The following is a 23,821-nucleotide window of genomic DNA, read 5'->3' on the forward strand; positions in this document are numbered from 1 at the left end:
TTTCTATGATCTGTTAAAAAAAAATAGGCAGTTTTCTAAGCTAAATAATAAAATCCAGACTAGAGAAAGAAAACTTAGAAAGGAAACTGTCATTAAATATTTTGGAAACATTAAAAAAAAAAAATAGGGTGGGGCTCAGTGGCTGAGTGTCTGCCTTTGGCTCAGGTCATGATCCTGGGGGTCCTGGGATCAAGTCCCATATCAGGCTCCCAGGAGGGAGCCTGCATCTCTCTCTGCCTAAGCCTCTCTCTCTGCCTAAGCCTCTGTTTCTGCCTGCGTCTCTCTCTGCCAAAGCCTGTTTCTCTCTCTGTGTCTTATTTATGAATAAATAAATAAAATCTTTTAAATATTACTTTTCAAAATATGTTAATCTATTTTTTAGTTTTCTTTTCTTTTCTTGCTTTCTTCTGATTACTCCTTTTTGCTGCCTTCTTCAAATTTCTTCTAACAGTGAGTTTTATTTCTCACTACAGATTTTCTATTTCTCTATTTTGTACCAGTCCTACTGAAGATTATTTTACTTCCATGTTATATGTGGATTTATAACTGAAGTTAGTAAGGATCATTTATCAACTTTTCACCAAGGCTGGATTAATTTTCAGTAAGGGTAATAGCCTAGGTTCTGGCTAGAGCTCCATCCTCTGATCTGGACATTCTTCAGTATTAGTAATATTAATGTTATTCTGTCTAGATTTAATTAGAAAGTGTTCTATAAAGACTTGGCTCAAAGTAGTAACAATGCAGCAGGAAGCTATATAAACCACCAAGATTAACAGAGGTAGTACCAGCTTACTATTGTTTTTGGGAAAAAATGAATTTACCATTCACGGATCTGGAATAAAGCAAACATTCTTCCATAAAAGAAAAATATTTGATCCTACTATTATTGCAGTTATAAACATACTGACAGTGTGATTAAAGGTTTGCTTTAACCAACTACTTCAGTAAAATAAAAATACAGTTCTGTACACATCATATGGTGCACAGAATATTGTATAAATATTCAACGAAATCCTCTCTGGGTAGTTTTACATATCAAGAAATAGTTTATTTTGATATAATTGAGGGATATGGAAAACAGGTAAAAAAATAGGCAAACCAAAAAGGAATTTTTTTTTTTAACATAAAAAACTCTCTTTGTTTTCAAAATCTATCCTAATTCTAAGAACTTCCTGGGGTGCCTGGGTGGCAGAGTTTGAGCATCAGACTATTGATGTCAGCTCAGGTCATGATCTCAGGGTCGTGAAATCAAGCCCCACAATGGGTTCTGTGCTGAACACAGAGTCTACTCTGCCCTTCTTCAGCCTGTGTGCATGCACTCTCAACCTCTCAAATAAATAAATACCTAAAAAAAAAAAAAGGAAAGAAAGAATTTCCCATGTGATGGGAAAAAAAACATTAAAAGTAAAATAGCAATTTGGGGTGTGTGTGTGTATGCGTGTAGCACTTAATACAATTCATTAAGGTGAGGATTACCAAAAATATATATTTTAAAAATATGCAGGTTAACGGAGGTTCAAAGATGTTCAGTGAATTGCCCTGGGGTCAAAGCATTAATTAAGGAACAACCACAAATAGAGAAGCCAGTCTTTTCATAGTCTTAGGCTCTTTTCATAGATAGAGCTGTCTTTTATTAATATCAACTGATGCTTTCAAGTGGTTTAAAACAAATACTGCTTATAAATATCAAATGAAAGTCTCTGTCATATATGTCACTTGTTATACAATAATTTTATATTTAATCATCTTATTAAGATAGTCTTTTTAAAGATATTCTCTAACCTAATTATAATATTGTCCCCCAAATCCTTGCATTTTTAAAATTGCATATAATGATGTATCCATATCAATTTATATTTATTAAACCTAGACAGGTAAGATGCTCTGGTCAAAAAATATCACTAAGAAAAATGAAAGAAAAAATAGATTTGGTGCATTTTAAAAAGCAGAATGTATTAACCATTCAAGTTGAGTGCAGATTACCTGTAAATGACATTGTATTACTTCTGTAATATGAAATGGGAAATAGTCTCCCCCAACCACAGATGAGTAACAGTTCCTATTCCATATAAACACTTTACCATCTCCAAGTATAAAAAAATTAATACAATTAACTTAAATATTTCATCATCTTTCCTTGGTAGCCACTAACCAATAAACCTTCATAAGAAGTTGGCTAGAAAGAAAAACAATAATTAATGCCTACCTTACATCAAGTATAGCTACATTAATTTAGTTTCTCCACATATTATGGAAATGGAAAGTTTTGCTGTTCCAATATATATGTCAATTTTCATGATCTTAAGTTAGAACTTCAGAAAAAAAAACTAACCTGTCTACTTCATCTCGAGCCACAATGTCTCCTTTCTTTAAGGCTTTTATAGCAAACATCTCGTTTGTGTGTTTATATTCAGCTAAAAGCACCTGAAATGAGATTAAAATAAGTATTTTCTATTTGAGTTATTACTTTGTAGTCAATCCAAGAAAATTTAAGAGATTACCTTTCCAAAATGTCCTCTACCCAAGACAGCACAACATCTGAAGTCTTGTAGATTAAACTGAAACATCTGTTGAGATCTGAAAACAGTATGTCAATTAAAAATAAGGCAAAACCATGGGTTACAACATGTAGTAGCAAAGCTGTATATATATTCTTTACCTTCTATCCTCAAGTTCTCGAATACCACTGTATCCTAGGCCTGGTTGAGGAATATTAGGTTCATATTCAGATGGAGATTTCGGAAGTATACTATTTCTGTCATTCTCAATATCAAAAACCGTTTCTGAATCCTATAAAATATTACATACTTATTTAATTATAGAAATATTGAGAAATGAATTATTTGGTAAAGATAAAGTTTAAAAATGTCAAAAGCTAATACAAATATTAGCAAGAATGTAAAATTCAGAAAATGGATATTTATTCTTAGTTATTATTCTATATTACACTTATCTAAAATACTTGAAAAATGAACACATTACTGTCATCTTCAATGAATATTTAGAAATCATGTTAACCAAGTTACAAGATAGAGTTTTTGAAGCAATATATCATCTAATATCAACCATGTTCCTGTGATTTTAGCTTCAGCAGCCTATTCTATCTGTACTGGCCCATGAGCATCCAGGTTTTATGTTTCACTCACAAGAAACATAAAAACACAGTTCACACAATTTTTTAATTAACGGAAAGGTAGATCTCATTCAGTATGATGCTTTTATCAATAATTCATTTGGTAAAAGGAATTATACAGGTTTAAAATGCCTTACCTGTGCTGGTGTATCTAAATCTCTTAATTTAGCAGATTCATCTATTTCTCCAAGGGAAGAATCCCGTGGTGGGGCCGGAGGAGGTTCAGGTTCGAGATCAAAGTCCAACTTGGTTACTGTAGAATCACTTACAAAAGATAAAGTAATTCACCAAAAACAGTAATCAAAAGTATATATTCTAAATAGCTTTGAAAGTAAAGCAAACAATTTTATCTTTTACACTTTTTTTAAAGTAAGCAGAACATTAATTTCAAAATACTACTTGGAAAAAAATCAGACTTTTAATAGACTCATTGTCATCAGTATATATGAATGTTACAATAACTATTTCATAAGAACGATGCCTAAAAATCTTAGACACATACCTAGCTGGAGGTGCTAGTTCAGGGATGCGTACATCAACCACTGGCACTGTAGTAGGCACAGGAGCTTGAGGGCTGAAGGTGCCAGAATGATTTACTGTAGGAATAGCTCTTCTTACTAGCCTTCCCCAAGTGGCAATATTAATATTCATTTGAGGAGCTCTGAGAAATGTTTTACCTGTGGATATTGTGAATAAAGAAAATAGAATAAGTAATTTTTATACGTTATGAAAAGCCATAATTTAAAAATCCACATTCATTGGTTTATAATTTATTAAGAACAAATAAAATTTGTCACTTACAAGTTCTTAACTATTTGTTATTAAAGGCCAGTGCAAAATAGCGAATATAGTTTTAAAAATAAATAAGTAGGCACTGTTAGTTTTTTTAAGTCTAACAATGATATGCGGCTAAAGTTTAAGAAATAATTCTCTTAAAAAAAAAAAAAAGAATGGGGTGGTTCAATAGGTTGAGCATCTGCTTTCAGCTTGGGTCCTGATCTCCGGGATCCTGGGATCAAGCCCCACATGGAGCATCCTGCTCAGTGGGGACTCTGCTTCTCCCTCTCCCTTTGCCTCTCCCCACTTCGTGCACTCTCACATGCTCTGTCTCAAATAAAGAAATAAAATCTTAAAAAAAAAGTTAGAGATACTAACTTTAATACTTATGGATTAACCAGTATATGGATTAACCAGTATAACCAGTATACACATCTGCTTCATGTAATCTGAGGTATATATGGATGGGATATAGATAAAATCAGCCATGAACTGTTGTTGAGGCTAAGTGATGGAACATGGTACTAATCTCTCTACTTTTGGATACGTTTGAAATGTTCCTTAATAAAAAAAGTTAGAAATGAATAAAAGGAAAACAAAAAAACAAAGATGGGTATCACTTTTAAATGCAGATTTCCCATGTATAAGAATACACTAAAAGACACTGTATTTGATTCCTTAGTAACTACCTTGTTGTTTTGAAAAAATTTTCTTTTGTCTTTGAAGTTTGGGTCTTCTTTCAATAACTGGATTAAAAAAGGTAACCTGCAGGGAAGAAAATTCAATTTGACATGAGTATAGCTTTGGATTTATGGTTCATGAAATTTGGAAACTTAAGATATAGATATAATTTAAGCCCAACTTCTCATTTTCTAGGTGAGAAAACAGACCTATAGAGGATAAATGATTTATCTTAAGGTAATACCTATGCAGTAGTGGAGCTGGGAAAAGAATTCAAGTTGTCTGTTGTTCAGCCTAATACTCTTTCCATTCTACATCATGCTGCCTACATATATAATTTCAATTATAGTAATGCATATTTAATAAAATACATTTATTACCTCTGCAAATAAAGTACCCTGTGGTTCCAAATAGAGACACATGCCATGCCGTTGGTTGTCTAAAAAATCTTCTAACCTCAGAAATTTTACAGCACACAGAGATCGCCAATCACGCCAATAAACTGAAATTTCCAGTTCACGTGACTAGGATAATTAAAAAAAAATAAAGAAAACAGAAGACATCATTGGACACACACTTGAATAAAAGATCACAAAAAATATAAAATACAAATACAATAAACAAAGATAACACACACAAAAGTCACACTATTTTAAAGAATGCTTTGTAATGTTTCTCTACTATATATTAATAAACTTATATTTTAACTCTAAGGAAGAAATTTACATTCCAACAGTCTCCAGCTAAGATATTCCTTTTTTATAAAGTATACACAACTAGGAACAACCAATACAGATGTATGACCACAGAAACTCTTCTCAATGCCATTGCTTCAGTCTTTCTGATTTTCCTTTTCCTCTTGGTATCATTACTGTGCTACTACTGAAAGACCTCAGTGCTCTCTTCAAAGAACCCATTTCAAAACTGTCTTAATTCCTTGTCCCAACTTGAGTCAGAGGTCTGCAGATAGTATTTATTCTGTAATTACAGTGTGCCACACATTGTGCTAAGCACTTTAAAAATATTAGGTCCTTTAATCTTCAAAAGAGTACCACCAGGTAACAGGACTAGTGATAGCAGGGGCCTGTGCAGGTGAGAAAGGAAAATTCAGACTAAGTTTGTTTAAAAAAAAAAAAAAAAAAAAAAAGATGTCCACTTACTATAACCCCACCCTCTGCCCCGCAAAAGGTAGCAAATTGGCAACAACCTGAACATCCAGAAACTAGAGACAAGTATATAATACCATACCCATATGAGAGATACTCTGTAATCATTAAAAATAATGTTTATGTGGAAAAACATAAAGTTTTATCAATTAGAACACAGTTTATAAACTGGGTGGGGGTCAAGCCATAAACTGACCTCTATGTATATGTTATAATTTACATACATTTTAATTAGAGAGCACTAGACTTCTCCATTACTTTGTTTTTCAGGATTTCACAGACCATCCACAAGAAGAGCTAAACATTCCCCCCCCTTAGGCTCAACAAAGTAAGAGTTACTTCTTTTATATAAGAACTTCCAATTTAGGAACTTATGACTATTATATAGTATACCCAATAACAAATCTTTTTACTTTAAATAAAATGAATTGATGCAAATAAACACACACACAAAAAAACACTTATAAAAAACAGAACATGAAAAAAAAAATGAGTCAAGACACACTGGACTAGAAGGTCTCTTAACTAATCAGAAAAAGCTATCTGTGGCAGTATGTGAACCCAGGGCTGCCTACCTCCTTCATTTCTTCTCTCTGAAATAGAATTACTATGAGAGTATTTGTCACAAAAGTTTAAGTAGAGTATAATTCTTTAAAGATCAGCAAATGGCATCTATTCAAATCAAAGGTTTAAGTATTTTGGGAATTTATTGTAGGAAATAAACCAGAAGAATAACTGAATCAGGGACTGGTAATTTACACTGTTTCAGACTAGAGGAGAGGTATATTTTCTCTTGTTTATTCTAATGTCAGGAAGGAAGACCTGTGATAGCTTAGGCAGACAGACGCAAGGGGTATAGACACTGGGGATGGAATTAGTATTTGTTAGAAGTTCTTATACTTTAGGCACTGCCAACACTTAACACAAAGTTAAGATTGTATCTTTTTCTGACTGAGAAGTCATTTCATGTGTATTTATTCTAGCAACTCCGATAAAACATATTGACTCATTCCTGTTTCTGCTTTTACTTCACTCAATGTTTTAAACTGAAGGGTGTTAGAAAAGAGCTAACATTTGAGATGGGAGGCTAGCTTTCCTGGCGTTCTACACTGAAGTTTTAGGTATAAAGCTCTTCACTTTTTGTAACTTTGCACTGTTCCTTGTGAATAGGACTCTCTACAAATTAAGGGGGGAGGGTGACTGACCTATAGTAGACAAGTTTTTTTATGTCAATACTTCTAACATTGTTTCACAGAAGCCTAAACCTAATTCAATCCCTAACATCAGTGTGATTTGGATAGGTAAAGCAGGAATAGAGCTCCTCAAAAGGAAAATACTTTTTATATAAAGAGATGTCACTAATGTTTATTGAATTTAAACTCTAAGTGTAACTGCCTATTTGCTGGCAACTTTCCAGGTGAAGCAGGCCAGTTCTATAAAGGACATCCTTCTAGGTAATGTCAAACTCTAAGAGAAACAAAATTCTAGATGGAGTAAAATCATAACCAAAATACCTGAGCTATTTTGTTCCAGCTTGTGCTTCACTTGGTCTTACTATGAATTTGAACCTAGGATCAAAGAGAAAACTCTGTGGTAGATCTAAGGCACCTGTTTGATCTGTCAAAAGTCTCTATAAGGCCTGAAAGTAAACAGAAAAAGACAACGGGGGGATGCCTGGGTGGCTTAGCAGTTGAGCGTCTGCCTTTGGCTCAAGAGAGTGATCCAGGGTCCAGAATCAATTCCCATATCGGGCTCCCGGTGAGGAGCCTGCTTCTCCCTCTGCCTACGTCTCTGCATCTCTCTGTGGGTCTCTCATGAATAAATAAATAAAACCTTTAAAGACACTGAATTAGCCCTATAAGTAGGAGAGAGAAGAGAACAACTTAAAAAATGTGCTGCATTAAAAAAAAACCTGGCACAGATCTAACATAAAAAGTGAAGCACAAAGAATGCTGACATTCCCAAACTGTGAGGAACTCTTGGGGCAATGGAGGATATTTTAACTTTACAAAGGAAACACAGTGACATCTGTGGGACACTCTAAGAAATACTAGCTCATGGTTAAGTTCAGTTTCAACATCAGAATGTACTGCTTTCCTTTTGATGACATCTTAACTTTGCTAAACTGGATTTTCCCCAATTGATTTTTCCACATAAAACAAATCAATGTGTAAGAGGACACAAGGGTGCCTTGTTCAATCTGATCCCATGCTTTGGGAAACTACAGTATACAACAGGCAGACCAGTAAATAACTGGTTACATAAAAATAAAATGTTTTCTCTCAGTTTTTTCACTCAAAAAGTACTAATTTTTTTAGGACATAAATACTAAATATATTTTTTAAAGTAACTACTTTTTATATGAATCATGACATATTTAAAGTGCATATCATGATTTTTTAAAAATATGATATTTTGATATATGTATACACTATGAAGATTCCTCCCACAGGAATACATGGGAGTAGTTAGTGAATACATCTATCACTTCAATATTTTATATCTGAGAACATTTCAAGTTCTATTCTCTCAGTAAATTTCATGTATACAAGGTTATTAACTATAGTTACCATGTTATAAACTGGATGCTCAGACCTTATTCATTTTATAAATAAAAGTTTGTACTTTTTTATCAACCTCTCCATATTTTCCTCACCCTCTAGTTCCTGGCAACCACCTCTCTACGTCATTTCTGGGTGTTTTTTTTTTTTTTTTTTTTTTTTTTTAAGATTCCACATATAAGTGATACCATGCAATATTTTTATCTTTGGCTTATTTCACTTAGCATAATGTCCTCAAGGTCATCCATGTTGTTGCAAATAGCAAGATTTCCTCTTTCTCATGGTTGACTAATGTTCCATATATATCTCACATCACATCTTCTTTATCAATTCATCTGTTGACAGACCGGCTGTTTCCATAACTTGGCCATTGTGAATAATACTGCAATGAACATGGAAGTGCAGGTAGCTCTTTGATATTGTTTTAATTTCTTTTGAATATACACTAGGGAGTGGGGTTGATGAATCATATGGTAGTTCTATTTTTATTTTTTTGAGAAACCTCCATGCTATTTCTCATAATGGCGGCATCAATTTACATTCCCATCAATGGTGCACAAAGGCTTCTTTTTCTCCACATCCTTGTCTACAATTATCTCATCTTCTTGATGACAACCATTCTAACAGGTGTGAAGCTATAGCTCACAGTGGTTTTGACTTGCATTTCCTTGATTAGTGATGTTGAGTACTTTTTCATGTACCTGTTGACTATGTGAATGTCTTCTTTAGAAAAATGTCTACTCAGTTTCTGTCCATTTTTTTTTTTAAATTTATTTATGATAGTCACAGAGAGAGAGAGGCAGAGACACAGGCGGAGGGAGAAGCAGGCTCCATGCACCGGGAGCCTGATGTGGGATTCGATCCCAGGTCTCCAGGATCGCGCCCTGGGCCAAAGGCAGGTGCCAAACCGCTGCGCCACCCAGGGATCCCCTCTGTCCATTTTTTAATCAGATTTTTTTTTTGGCTATTGAGTTATAAGAGCTTTTTTATATATTTTGATTGTTAACCCCTTTATCAATGATTTGCAAATACTTTCTCCTATTCTGTGGGGTGCTTTTTCATTTTGTTCATGTTTCCTTTGCTGCACAGAAGCTTTTCAGTTAGTAAGTACTTGTTAACAAATGGAATTGTTGGACATTTCTTTTGGCCTGGTCACACATCATTAAAAAAAATAACAAATCAAAACTAGAACACCGAGGATGCTGTGAATTGAGAAAGTCTGGGAACCTCCAAGAGAAGAAAATGAAAGCTATGGTTCATTGCTGAAAAGAAAAACAAAGGGGCAAAAAGCAAAGCATGGAAAATTAAAGAGCCAAGGAAAGTAAGACTTTGTAAATGTACAATATGGCAGATATCACATTAATTTGTCTATTAATTGGCCTTCCATGGGCTTCTGAAGACAACACAGGCTTGAGAAAGACTAGTTAGGGTCCTGGCAGCAAAGAAACTGCAGACTCAAGAGAGTAAATTTTATTTATTTATCAAAAGATCTTCTTTGAGAGAGAGAGCGTGCGTGCTCACAAGTCATGCAAGTGGGAGAAGGGACAGTGGAAGAGGGAGAAGCAGATTTGATACCAGGACTGAGCCACCCAGGCACCCCAGAGTTTGAATTTCAAAAATTGGCTATTTATGGAGGTTTGATTAAGGTTAAGGAACCAATACGGATGAGAAGCAACTGACATCTAGCAACAGTAGAAATCCATTACTACCCCTGGCCTCAATGGGCAAGAGGCAATAATTACCAATGAGAACTGAACTTTGGAAAAGGGACTATACAATAGGAGCTGTGGCCATAGTTGAATGAATGCTGTGAAAATAGGCCAGGAAAGAGGGAAACAAACATCTTGACTTCCCTCTCCTCCTGGTCTCATACTTCCTAACAATGTCTTGCATTGTAAGTCAGAGCCTAGTGGTTCAAGTTCACAGCTGTCAGCCTCCACGGAAAAGCACAGCATTGGGAAGGGAGCCACTGAAATCCACTAGGGGCAAACAGGAAACAACTGCATCAGGAAATGGTATATCTCTTTTGAGTTCAGGAGTCCAATAAGGGTGATTTTCCAGCTGAACCAAATGTGACAAAAAGAGGGAATATTTAAGATCTTTGAGGAGGATGGGAAATACAGAGAGAGGTGGAGACTGAGATAATAAAGAATATGAGGTTGTGATCTTTGTTTGAAAAGTCTGCCTCCTATAGATGTGCATAAATGTTCTCTTCATAAAGAAAAAGAGAAGTAAACAATTATGATACAAGCTAGTACTTTAACAGTTTTATATATAAACTGTTTCCTATTTATATTAATTAATATTGTATAAAAAATTCCAAAACTCTATTATTCCAAACCTATTATAAATTTTTCCTGCCTGTGTTTTTAAATACATCGTTTCTACATCTAGTGCTGTATTTTATCCCCCCAGCCAAAACCTGTATTGTCATATGATATTTCAAACTGCTCTTTCCCTTGTACCAGTCCAAATTTTCTTTTCATCAGGACCAAATTCAACATCCATCTCTCTCACAAAGGCGATCTTGACTAAATCTAGTTTGTATGTCTTTCCCTTGAGTTTTTAGATAGTATAACTTTCTATTTATCTTTTTTAAGGATTTGTGTTCTCAAATCTCAGGATTCATGTTTGTCATCATTTCTGGAAAATCCTAGGTCTTTATTGCTTCAGACATGACCACTGCCCCATTTTCTCCACTCCCTCATCTTGGAACTTCACTTAGTTATTTTCATCTTATTCTTTATGTCTCTTAGCCTCTCTTTCATGGTTTTCATCTCTGTCTTTCACTAGGGCAACTTCTTTAACTTGATCTTCCACACTACTAACTCTTCTGTTATTTAACCTATCCACTTAGTTTTCAATTACAAATGTTGTATTTCTGATTTTTGTTAAATTTATTAGTATTATTTTTAAACATTTTTTTATTCATGAGAGACACAGAGAGAGAGGCAGAGACATAGGCAGAAGGAGCAGACGACTCCTTGAGGGGAGCCCAATGCGGCACTTGATCCCAGGACCCTGGAATCATGCCCTGAGCCGAAGGCAGACGCTCAACCACTGAGCCACCTCCGCATCCCTGTATTTCTGATTTTCTGTTAAGTTTTATTTCATTCTGCTTCCCACCAAGCTTCAACAATTTACCAATGGCAATCATGTTTCATTACCACCATTACCCCAATTATTTTGAAGCACATCTCAGATGTCTACTATTTCATTTTATTTATAAAAAACTTTACCTAGATTGTCACTCACTCCTTTCTCAGGTTTCCAAATTCCTCTATTACTTATTTAAATAATTTAAACATTTATTTTATATTCTACAAGAAATAATCCCATTATCTATTGATGCTTACTGATGGTGGCTGTATCCTCATGTATTTTAAAATTTTTGATGCATGCTCATGTTAGGCATGAGCTTCTCTAAGCTTCTGAAACACAACTTAATAGTTCATTATTTTGTCTCAAACTGTTTTTTTTTTTTAATCTACCAAACCATAGGGAACTTTATGGAAAGAACATTTCTTGCTGTTTTGTATTTCTCACAATGCTAAATATAGGCCTTTGAGCATTACTTTAAAGATCAGAAAGGTAGAAAAACACTAAAATACCTATACTGTGCTATAGGAGAGTAACAGGTAAGACATTAGGAAATAAATCAGACTCAGTTGTATGGGGGAGGTTGGGAATAGGTAAGAAAGAAGATATTTTCAAATTGTGTATGCCACCGCCCTTCAGATTCTAATGTGTGTCATTTTGGGAATCTATTTGGGAATCACTGTACCAACAAGAATGTCACCTGGGTATGCTGAAGTGTGTGTGGGTGGGTGGGTGGGGTGGGAATTGAAAAAAACCTGCTTTTTAGTTTTAAAGATATTTTTGCAGAAGTTATTCTCATTCATTCTGTTAATACTCAATGAATACCTATACTAAGTACTGTGATAACGATACAAAGAGAAGCAATGTATGGTCTTGTTCTCAAATTTTTCGCAGTTTTGTTGGGGAAATGTAAATGTAAATAAATACTGGCAACAGAGAGGCATATACAATTGGCACAATGACACAAAAGGGAGAACTGACCAATTTTTCCTAAGGGAAAAGTAGTAGGAAAATCAGAAAAGATAAGAATTGCTCAAATTGAGTTTTCAGATACAAATTACAAAATTAAAGGGGGAGAGAATACAGTAGTCAAAGGGGAAAGAATGTGCAAAGTTAAGCATGCATAAAGTATATTGTAGGGGCAGGAAATAGTTTCATCTAGCTAAAGCCTAGAATAGAAATAGGCATACTTTGGGAAATAAAGATGGGAAGATGGGCAGACAGGTCACAAAGGGCTTTGTATGACTTGCAAAGGTATTTGGTCTTTAACTTAGAAATTATATGCTGCCACTAAGGGACTTAAAATATAGAGGAGTAGAGGTCAGACCAAATCAGGCTATATACTAGTTAAAAATAAGGCCTCTAGAACCAAGATTGCTTGGTACTGCACAGTGACTTTCTGTAGAATAGGTTGAAATCTTAGCTCTCCATCACTTACTAGTTTTGTGACCCTGGACTAATTATTTACCCTTTTGAGCCTTGGTATGCTCATCTGTAAAATATGTACAATAATGTCATAAAACACCCAGGGCTGTATGAAAATTAAGAGTTAATACACACTCAGCACATACTATTTAGTAAATGTCAGCTTTTATTATGATTACTATTACTATTATTATTACATATGTGATATGTGATTAAGAAAATTTATACTGGAAACAGAGACGTGTTAGCCTATTAAAAAGAACATACTCGTTTCAGGTAAGACTTGGCTTTAGTGTCAGATGCCTCTGTGATTCCCAGAATCACTACTTTCTAGCTGTGTGAGCAAAAAAAGTTATTTAACTTTTGGACCTTCAGTAATCCCCAAAACAGTGATAATAATTATACACATAAGATTACTGTGAGGATTAAATGACACTATGTAATGTGTGTTGTTTAGGACCTACTACAGCAGAAGTTTCAGTATAATGTATAATAGGGAGAAAAAGAACAGATTGTGAGCACAAATTACTACACTTCAAAAATCTTGACTATAAAAGAGAGGTCTATCAACAGAGCTATGAAGAAGTAAACCAAATTTTTTTTAAAGATTTTATTTTATTTATTCATAGAGACAGAGAGAGAGAGAGAGAGAGAGAGAGAGGCAGAGATACAGGCAGAGGGAGAAGCAGGCACCACACAGAGAGCCTGACGTGGGACTCGATCCCCGGTCTCCACCCTGGGCTGCAGGCGGCGCTAAACCGCTGCGCCACCGGGGCTGCCCAAACCAAATTTTTAATGGGAGGAATGTGAATAGACACAGTAAGAATCAGAGGTGAGAAGAAAGGAGGTAAAAAAAAAAAAAAAAAAAATATATATATATATATATATATATATATATATATGTGACAGTTGCAGTAACTGATGGAACAGGATTTAGGAGATGAGAAAGAATGGAAACTGGAGAACAAATTGAATTCTTCCTTACAGGATAGAGAGAAATCTCTTTTTCTGAAACTAGTAAGGAAGGTACAGAAATATTTGCAGGTGATGGAGGAATTTGAGGAAGCTGCATTCTAATGATCTTAAGTCTTATCTATAAAACAGAAGGAAAGGTGTCTAAGGTGGGATAGAAGACTTGAAAAGATAGGTCGAAGAAAAGCTTCTGGTAATGGGATTAAGATATGAAATGCAGGACAACTTTTACAAGCCCAGATGAGGTTAGAAATGAAAATTTACAGTAATGGGTATGATTAATATTTCAGCAGCATTCAGTAGATTAGAATAGAAAAGACAGATGGTAGGACTGATTTGCTGTTGAGGCTTTCTGCAACAGGTTCACACCTTCTGATTGAAGGATGCTTGATGTGAGGGCATCAGTAAAGAAATGGTTCAGGGTGACACCAGTTTTAGGGTACACAGAAAAAATGTAATTTGTAAGGCGCTGATTGCCCCTTCTTTAGCCCCTTCCTGAAGAATCAAGGAAATGGATATATTTGATCAAATATCTAGTTCTGTGGTAATAAGGAAGAGAACCAGAGGAGTAACAAATAATAACATGAGCTATCATTTACTGCATAACCATTAATATAGGTACTTTATGTAACTATCTCATTTAGGGAAATAAAAGATTTGGTGAAAGTCTGGCATATCAAACTTAAGATTTCAGAACAGTTCACTGCTAAAATGACAAGGAGTAAAGGTATACTGTAGCGGAGATATTCAAACAACTCTGAAAATGATCTTATGCTAAGAGAGTTATTTACATATATAGCCCCCATCCCACTCCAATCCCCTAGAATAATGTTGAAGCCAAGAATTAAAGTCCTTAAGGAATACTGAAAACTGGTGATCAAGAGATGATAGAGATGGGGGGGGGGTAGGGAAGCAGTTCATAGTCTCAGAGGTCATAGCCTCAGAAGATACTATGATGTGTCATTTGACAGAACTAGGAGGCAGTAAAAAGGTAAGAATGGTAAATATTATAAAAAAATTTTTTGTAATTAAGTAGGCTCTACACCCAACATGGGGCTCTGATGACCCTGACATCAAGAGATGCATGCACTACTGACTGAGCCATTCAGAGCCCCTGTAGTTACATTATAAGTTAAAAAACAGGATCTCAGATTAAACGGTATGGTCAATGTCAGACAGCTCATAAATAGAAGTTAAAATGTCTTTGTATTCCTATTCTATGGGCTCCCCTAGGAAGACTGAGGGAATTCAGGGAAAATGAGAAATTGATAGCCACTTGTAATTAAAATAAACATTAAAAAGGACCAAGTTTTATAAGAAAATATAAAAAGGGGAAGTCGAGGGGAGTGACTCTTGTTGTTGGGGTTGTGAGTTGGAGCCCCACGTTGGGCATAGAGATTACTTTATTAAAAAAATTAAAAATAAAAAAAGAATCCTGGGTTATTATTAAAAGGGAAACACACTCATAAATACAGAGAGTATTACATGGTTCCCAGAGGGATGGGGGTGGACTGTGGAATGGGCAAGATGGGTTACCGGGAGTAGTAGATATAGGATAGATATAGATATAGGGTTATAGTAGATACATATATCCATGTATAAAGGTTTATATGTATAAAGGTAATTTTATATGTATATAGGTTTATAGTAGATATAGATATAGGGTTACAGTCATTGGTATTATAATAGCTTTGTATGGTGACAAAGTAGTTGAATTTGTGGTGAGCAGAGCATTAACAAACAGATTTGCTGTGTTACCACATCGTACACCTGAAAATAATGTAATACCGTGTCAACTACACATCAGTAAAAATTAAAAAAAGAATCCTGGATTATATTTTAGGCTAGTTATTTAATCCTTAGCCATACTCCTTATTAATTTATAAAATGAGAGGGCTGAATTACATCAGCAATTTTCAAAGCTTTGTTTTTCTTAAGTGGCAAATTCCAAATGATATCTTAGCTAGGATACCAAAACAAACAAAAAGTCTCTGTGTTGCCCCCTAAGACAATTCTACAGAGCCCTGGCCTCCCAGGAACATAATCTGGGTTTTCTTAGATTATTCTAGGTCTAGATCATTTTCAGAATATCTCGTAACTCCAAAAAGACCTATGAATCTTTGTATCTTGAAAAGGATAGAAATAGTATAAATAACTTAGTTCCAGAATCCTGTAGAAAAGAAACTTGACATTTGAGGCAAAATGCTAGGCATGAACACGTCAGACAGTTTAAAATAACATTTTCTATAAATATTTCAATAAACATTTTCCATAAATAAACATTCTATAAATATAATGGATAAAGTAAAAGGGTAAAAGTCACATGAAAAAGTGAAATGTACTGTGCAAACACAAGTAGTTATCATGATAAGGAATGTAGTCTCTGCCAAACAGAAGTTTATAATCATATTAAGGACAAGTAACATGCCCATCAGGAACCTGGAAGGTCTAGCTGGCCTCAAGGATGAAAAGCTTTACTTGCTCATGCACTGTTTTCAAACTTTGAAAGGGAAGTCTAACCCAAAGTGGGAAGACTGTCTAAAGTCATGGAAAAAAAACAATTTTAGATGAAGATCACTACTGCAAGTAGAGAGGAACCAATCAACAAACAGTCTTTCTAGTTTTTGAAGCTTGTAGTGTGGGTTATTTTAAATTATATTCTCTCTTTCAAGTTTTCATCTTCTTCTATTATTTCCTTCTCTGCATGACTGTTATCTATCTCATTCAAATTACCTTAAAGGAAAGAGCATCCATTTTGAAGAGTATTGAGGTCTAGTACCAGCTCTGAAATTTATTAAAATGTAACTACTCTGTTACTCTGTTTCCCTAACTATAAAATGATGGTAACTTACTTTTGAGTTCTTTTTTATTAATTTTATATGTATATATGTGTTACTTTTAAGTTCTATTTTAAATATAAATCTCTACAAAACATAATAATGTGTCTACAAGAGAAATCTATCTAGTTGTTTTCCCTCTAACAATAATTGAGGTTTTTTTTTTTTTAAGATTTATTTTAGAGAGAAAGCAGGTGCACACATAAGCAAGGGGAGGGGCAGGGAGAGAGAATCTTGAGCAGATTCCCCACTGAGCGCAAAGCTCAATCCCACAACCCTGAGATCACAACCTGGGCTGAAATCAGGGGTTTGGATGCTTAACTGACTGAATCACCCAAGTGCCCCTCTTTGAGTTTCATTTTGATCATATCACTCATCAAAAATCCTATAATTACTTTAAATAGGCCCTGAAGTGAAAGAAAATGACATTCAGCCAATTAATTCCCCATTACCTACCATGCTCTTCTAATATACTTAAATTCATAGCCACCCACACATCAAAGCCTTGGGCTAAAAAAGAATTAACGCCATCAAGTGGTTAGAATGTACTAGGCAACAAAAGGGATTTTATATATACTACCTCAGTTTTTCTAATAATTCTGCAAAGATTACAGTTGACCCTTGAACAATGGAAGGGTTTTAAAGCACCAAACCTTGTGCAGTCAAAATCTGATTATTCTGACTCCCCAATACATTACTAATAGTCTACTGTTGACTGGAAACTGATAATGTATTTTGTATGTATTATACATTATCTTCTTATAATAAAGCTAGAGAAAAAATGTTATTAAAAAATCATAAGAGGAAATAGATTTATAGTACTTTACTGTACAATATCCATGTATTAAGTGGGCCTGAGTAATTCAAACAGGTGTTGTTCAAGGGTTAACAAAGGTCTTATCCCCATTTCAGAGATGGTGAAACAAATGTGTAGTAGTAAGGTTATGTAACTTGTCTACTATCAAAAGCTAATAAGTAGCAGATAGACAATGAACTCAACTTGCCTGGCTTCAAAGCCAATGTCATAATCTATTACATTATAAATGAATGGAAACTGAAAGAAACATTTTATGGTCATAAATATTTATATGTATTCACACAGTTTAGAAAGAAGTCACAAATATAACCAAGACATGAAAACTATATCTATCCATACTAACAACCTCAACTGTTATTTCCCTCTTTAGTGGGCTTGACTGAATTATATTGGATTTATTTATTGATTGATTGATTGATTGACTCTGTGATAGACAGAGAGAGAGAGAGAGAGAGAGAGAGGCAGAGACACAGGCAGAGGGAGAAGCAGACTCCATGCTGGGAGCCTGACGCGGGACTCAATCCCGGGACTCCAGGATCGTGCCCTGGGCCAAAGGCAGGCATGAAACCACTGAGCTACCCAGGGATCCCCTATATTGGTCTATTTAAACAGCTAATTTGTAGCATGTAACAATGCTGGTTCTTTTACCTGAAAGAGAAAATATCAAAGTCAAAAAAAAATCTTGGATGTGTAACTTTTTTTCTGATATAAAAATTCCTTGAAAATCTTTTTTATAAGTTGCTCACTCAATTTTATTGAGAGAGAACTTACTATTTTCCATAGCAGCTCATTTCATTTTTTTAACATATTATCCTTTGTAATGAAAAAAAATCAGCCATCCATTGACTTTTGGTTTGTCCTCCACAGACACAAAGTATATAGTCAATCTAAGGATGCAACATGTACAACAACTTGTCACTTGCTACTTCTCCAAGAATTTGGCAAACATTGCTGCTTGATCAATATAACCTCTGAAAACCAAGTCCCATCCTGTAAACCTTAACAGTGAGGTCTAGGAAGTCACTACCGATCAATTAGAATAAACACACAAATTGAAATCTCATTGTTCTCACTGCCCTAACTTTATCCTCACATTCCTCCTTCTAACTTTAAAGACAGTTGTCAAATCTTTGTTAAATTTCTTCCTTAACAGACTTTTAAAAATCCCATTTTTCTTCAATTGTTTGATATGTAACAGGGTTTTCATCATCTCACCATTCCTGTTGGCAAACCTTTCTCCTCCTACCCTTGGGATACTGCTTAAGATCTGGTTGTTAGATCTTTGTTTTCTTCCTTTACAAACTCTTTCATTATATGTTAGTCTTTTATTGGCTTCTATAGTACATGGTACTTCTAGCAGATCATTTACCACAGATAAATCAAATGATGTCAACTCCGCTATTAAAAGCCCTTCAATTGTCTCTCATTTCTTAACTTATAAAGATCCTACTGATTTGGCATGTAACTACATCTACTTTACTCTACATTGATCTTGTCTCCCAGTTTTTATTCTTAAAACATATCAGGTTCTCTCCCACCTCAGGGGTTGTATATTTTGTCTCTTCTGTTGCGAACACTCTCCCTTGGATCTTTGCAAGTCTGGTAACTTTTCACTCATCAGGTCTCAGGTCAAATATAGCATCCTCAAAGAGATTCCCTAATTACTCCATCTAAAGTAGTCTCCACCTCCTTATTACACTGCCCTATTTACTTCCTTCACTGTACTTATAGGTGTTTTTTTGTTTTGTTTTTTTTTTTTTTTTTACTTGTTTACTATTGTCTTCCCTCATTAGAATATAAGGTTCCTAAGGATATGGACTTTGGAGTTTTCATTAATCATTACCAGTATCTAGAATGGTGCTTGGCACAGAACAGAAAATCGGTGATTGTTAAACCTAAGAGTTCTCTTACAGCAATGAGCATATATTATCTCTGTAAATCTAGAACACAGTAAAAAGCCTGGTACATATGAGAGATTCAATAAATATTTTGAAATGAATGGATTGACTTTACCCACTTGGATGACATTCACTGTGACCTCTACTCAAATGATCTTCGAAGCTACTTATCTAGCCCTAACCTCTAGTTCTACATCTTTATTTAATTGCTAAGTAATTAGGCATAGAACCCATCCTTTTCCAATACAGATTTTTTCCAATCACTGTGGCATCATTTTCTTTGCAAATTATAGACAAATTCCTTCCTTGTACTCAAATCCAACTAGATAGGTTTTTTTTTTTTTTTTTAAGATTTTATTATTTATTTGAAAGAGAGAAAATATGCAAGCAGGCAGAGGGTCAGAAGGAGAAGGAGAAACAGACTCACTGTGGAGCAGAGAGCCTGATGCAGGCCTTGATCCCAGGATGCTGGAATCATGACCTGAGCTAAAGGCAGATGCCTAAACAACTGAGCCACCTTGGGCCCCATTAATACTATTTTTTCCCTTCATTTTCTACATGTATCTTTTTCGATCCCTACTACCAATTTTTACTTCAAGCTCTCCTAATCTTACAGTTATAGCACTGGAGTAGCTGCCTGCCAATTTGTATACCTTTAGTTCCTCCTCTGTCAAATTCGTTCTTCATACAAATTCCAAGACCAACTTTTCCGTTATGTCTCTTCCATCCCATCTTCCATACCAACAAGTATAAACACCTTAGCCTAGCATTCTAAGACCTCAACATCATTTTAACTGAAATCATCAAAAAAGGTATATTTGGGAAATGAGGTGGCAAACTTTTACAGTTTCAGATGTAATGGTAAAAAATTATGCAACTAAACAGGTACATACTGAAGACCACTGAAATATAAGTTCTTTGAGGAACCTTGAGAGACCTTGTTTATATTGTTCATTGCCAATCTACTACCTGGAAATGCCAGGAATACAGTAGATACCAATGAATATTTGTTGAGTAAATGAGTGAATAATTTCAAGATAATTTTTAATGAATGAATGAATGATCTTAAATGAGAGAATGAATGCCAAGATGAATGTAGTGTTCTTTGAAATTCAGTCTGGTATTCAGACACATGAAGACTAGTTAGTAAATTACTTTAGTACAAAAGAAAAGCTAACATTAATCAAGTTCTTTACACTTGTCTAAGATTTTTACATGGATTTAATCTTTATACATCTCACTGAAGTCGTTGGTATTAAAGCTAAGAAAATCGGTATACATAAAGATGAAGTATTTTGCTCAAGTATATGCATTTTTTGAATCAAGAAAAGCAATGAAGAGGGCCTAGTTAGGATGCTGGCTATGAGGAAAGGAAAAAATAAATAGGAAAAATATTTTTAAAGTAGTGTAGAGCAGTAATCGCCACTTCATATCATCATTAAGCACTGTAAATCTGCTTTCAGTAAAATATGAATTTAAAAAATGACACCTATATCAACCTAAGTACTAAATGATAAACATCTTGATATCTTTGTTTTTAGACAAAATTAGGTTTAAGTTCTAATATTTTTGTCCTATACCCCAGTGAATGGATTAAAATATAAATAAAAAAGTTAGCAACATGGACTTGAATCTACTGTGGACCAAATTTACTTCTGGTTGATTCTACAGCTACATTTTGCATTCTAGACATTCACATCATTCATGAAAGCCACTGAGACACATGGAAGTCTGTGTAAGTGAGCACATTAGCACATTTCAAATCCAACTTTGATACTATCACCTACAAATGGTGAGTCAAAAGAATTCCCTTAGTTATTAGAGAGTGCATTACTAAAATAAATAAATTTTAATATTAGCACTCATTTGTCTTTAGGTTAATACAAACTAGACATTTTCAAATCACTGCATAAGCAAAAAGCTACTGCAGCACTCTGGTGTTCACCTGTCTTAAGGTAGACTTATATTACTCACCAGATGAGGAATGTCAAGAATACCTAGATTCTTCTTTTATTGCATTAAAAACAAAACTTTTCAAAGCCTTTCTTCAAACATAAAATTTACATTCAAAATGAATGATAAATATAATGAAAATTCAAGTAAAATGTTTTCATCTTACCCTGTCCAGTTCCAGTGTAAACTTCTGGTCCCATGACTGATTAGAAATGGGTTTCCAGCTCGTTTGACCAACCACAGTATTATCTAGCTTCAAAACTGCACATACATCATCTGTAATACAATTTATAGACTTGTTTAAATATTTTAAAACCTTTAAAATAGAGGTACAACTGTTTAACAACAACAGAAGTTTATGATCCTCTCAGATAAGGTGTTTGTTTTTTTATTCTTTTCTTTTTTTAGAGAAGGAGAGAGAGGAGGGGGTGGGAGGGCTGAAGGAAGAGGGAGAGAGAATCTTAAGCAGGCTCCATTTCCAATGTGAAGCCTGACTCTGGGCTCAATCTCACAACTCTGAGATCATGACCTGAGTGGAAATCAAGAATAGAAAGCTTAAGCAACTGACCCACCCAGGTGCCCTGAAAGTAAGGGCTTTCTTTATCCAGAAGCTTTGAATCTTAACTGGGTACTTTTAAACGTACATACACTCCCAACTAGATGCTCCCAACTTATCCTTTTTGTTTGACAAAAACAAAAAGATTAAATGCTATCTATTTTGTATGTGTATATATTTCTATGTAAATACTAATCATCTAGTTTTTCTCCCTCTACACTTCTATTTATAGAGCTTGTTACCTCAGGCAATTTTTATTTTCATAACTTTCCTAAAATCTCTCTATATATACAGGAAAACACTGACATACTCGCTTCTGTACTCTGTAGCAGGTTGAATTGTCACAGGCCTTTTTTCCCCTACCCCCCAGTTATACCTTTGTATCAGAGTTCATAATTACATTTTAGAATGTCTCCAAAGTGCTTCATAAACCTGTTGCCTCATACTTTTACTACCTCCATCCATGCCTCCATTTGTTTGCTAACTGAGCTACTATCCTAGTAGACATGTTTGGTCCCAAGATTATCAAAATCTCAATGTTAATTTAGAAGTGTCACTATACTGTTAAAAGAATCAAGTCTAATAGGCTTTGAACACCTTCAGTTTGGCATATAGAGTGATATTCAAAATTTTATTCTTCCTAAAGAATTAATGCAATATGTCATTCAGTTTCCTAATACAACTTCAATAAATTTGGTTGTTTTTCTTACAGTATAGCTTTTAAGATTTTAAAAATTAAATTATAGAAATCGTAATTGTAAAGCTTTTTGTTCAACTTTGGCTCTTCCCATTGCTGTCCCCATTGCTATGTCCTTTGTATAGACCCTTTAATTTGTTATATGATTTTTTAAAAAAAAAATCTGGTTACTGAACTGGACAAGTCGTCGGTTTTTAGGAGATTTCGACTACTTCCACTTTTACTTTTACTTGTTCTGCTCATGAAAGATGATCTGGTTTCACTTGGACTCCAACCAGGTAGTGCAACCGATGTTGCTTTTGACCGTCCAGGGACATTCTCTAGAATATCTTGACAGCCCATAAGACGAACTTCCAAAGTACCTGTTTATCATCAACAAACATCAAATAAGAACATCAATTTTTAAAAAAGCTTTTATTTATTTATTTGAGAGAGACAGAGCACAAGCAGGGGGAGGAGCAGAGGGAAAAGCCGACTCCCTGCTGAGCAGGGAGCTCCAAGCCAGCTGGATCCCAGGATCACCCCAGCCTGAAGGCAGACACTTAACTGACTGAGCCACCCAGGCATCCCAGAACATCAATTCTTAATATAGAACTATGTCTTTGATAAAAAGAAACGGGGGTGGAGGGGTGATGTGCTAAAATAACAAAATCTCTTCTCCCAGAGGACCTGTGAGGTAACTAATCATCTTTCCTATTTTAATTAGAGAAACTTATCGAAAATTCTTAATTAATACAGCTATAAGAAATTTTATGGAAAGAATAGCACCTCCCAAAAAAACTGTCTGTCTGCAAGGCATAAAACAAGTTACATAAACTCTTGTACATCTGAATACTCATTTATATAATTACATGGAAGAATTACAGAATTATGTCACAGACCATGTGGGAGGAGAAACATAAAGCCAAATAATATGCCTATTAGAATGAACATACAGGAATTAGATTAGAAACAAGGAAAACTGTTGTGTTTAGTAGTTATGTAGTTAACACAGAAAAGGACTTTATAAGGGTTTTTCTTTTGCATAAATAAATGGGTTTCTGTTCTATTTGAGATGTAAAATAATATTAACTTTCCATTCTAATAGTTTAGCAAGTGAAATAATTACAGACTAATTATCTAAGCATAAAATAATTGCAATTTCCTTAGGCAAATAAATACTAAAGGTGTTCAAAAGAAAATGAGGAACTGTGAGTCCATCCAGAGATACAGCTTTGTCATCATTTGGGCTAGACTTTGTATACTAGAA

General features: G+C 34.6%; 1 protein-coding gene across 1 annotated transcript in view; it reads right to left on the minus strand.

The window, feature by feature from the left end:
• Positions 1-23,821, minus strand: part of PKN2 (protein kinase N2) — a 133,133-nt gene that overhangs the window by 19,320 nt on the left and 89,992 nt on the right. The window contains exons 7-15 of the mRNA XM_041747347.1: positions 22,749-22,934; positions 21,486-21,595; positions 4,972-5,115; positions 4,600-4,675; positions 3,636-3,810; positions 3,271-3,397; positions 2,660-2,790; positions 2,502-2,577; positions 2,333-2,424 (exon numbers count right to left, since the gene is read on the minus strand). Of these exons, the coding sequence (XP_041603281.1) occupies positions 2,333-2,424; positions 2,502-2,577; positions 2,660-2,790; positions 3,271-3,397; positions 3,636-3,810; positions 4,600-4,675; positions 4,972-5,115; positions 21,486-21,595; positions 22,749-22,934 (1,117 nt within the window). The remainder of the gene's footprint in view (positions 1-2,332; positions 2,425-2,501; positions 2,578-2,659; positions 2,791-3,270; positions 3,398-3,635; positions 3,811-4,599; positions 4,676-4,971; positions 5,116-21,485; positions 21,596-22,748; positions 22,935-23,821) is intronic.

Source organism: Vulpes lagopus, chromosome 3 (genome assembly GCF_018345385.1).
Source record: "Vulpes lagopus strain Blue_001 chromosome 3, ASM1834538v1, whole genome shotgun sequence".
Taxonomy (NCBI): Eukaryota; Metazoa; Chordata; class Mammalia; order Carnivora; family Canidae; genus Vulpes; species Vulpes lagopus.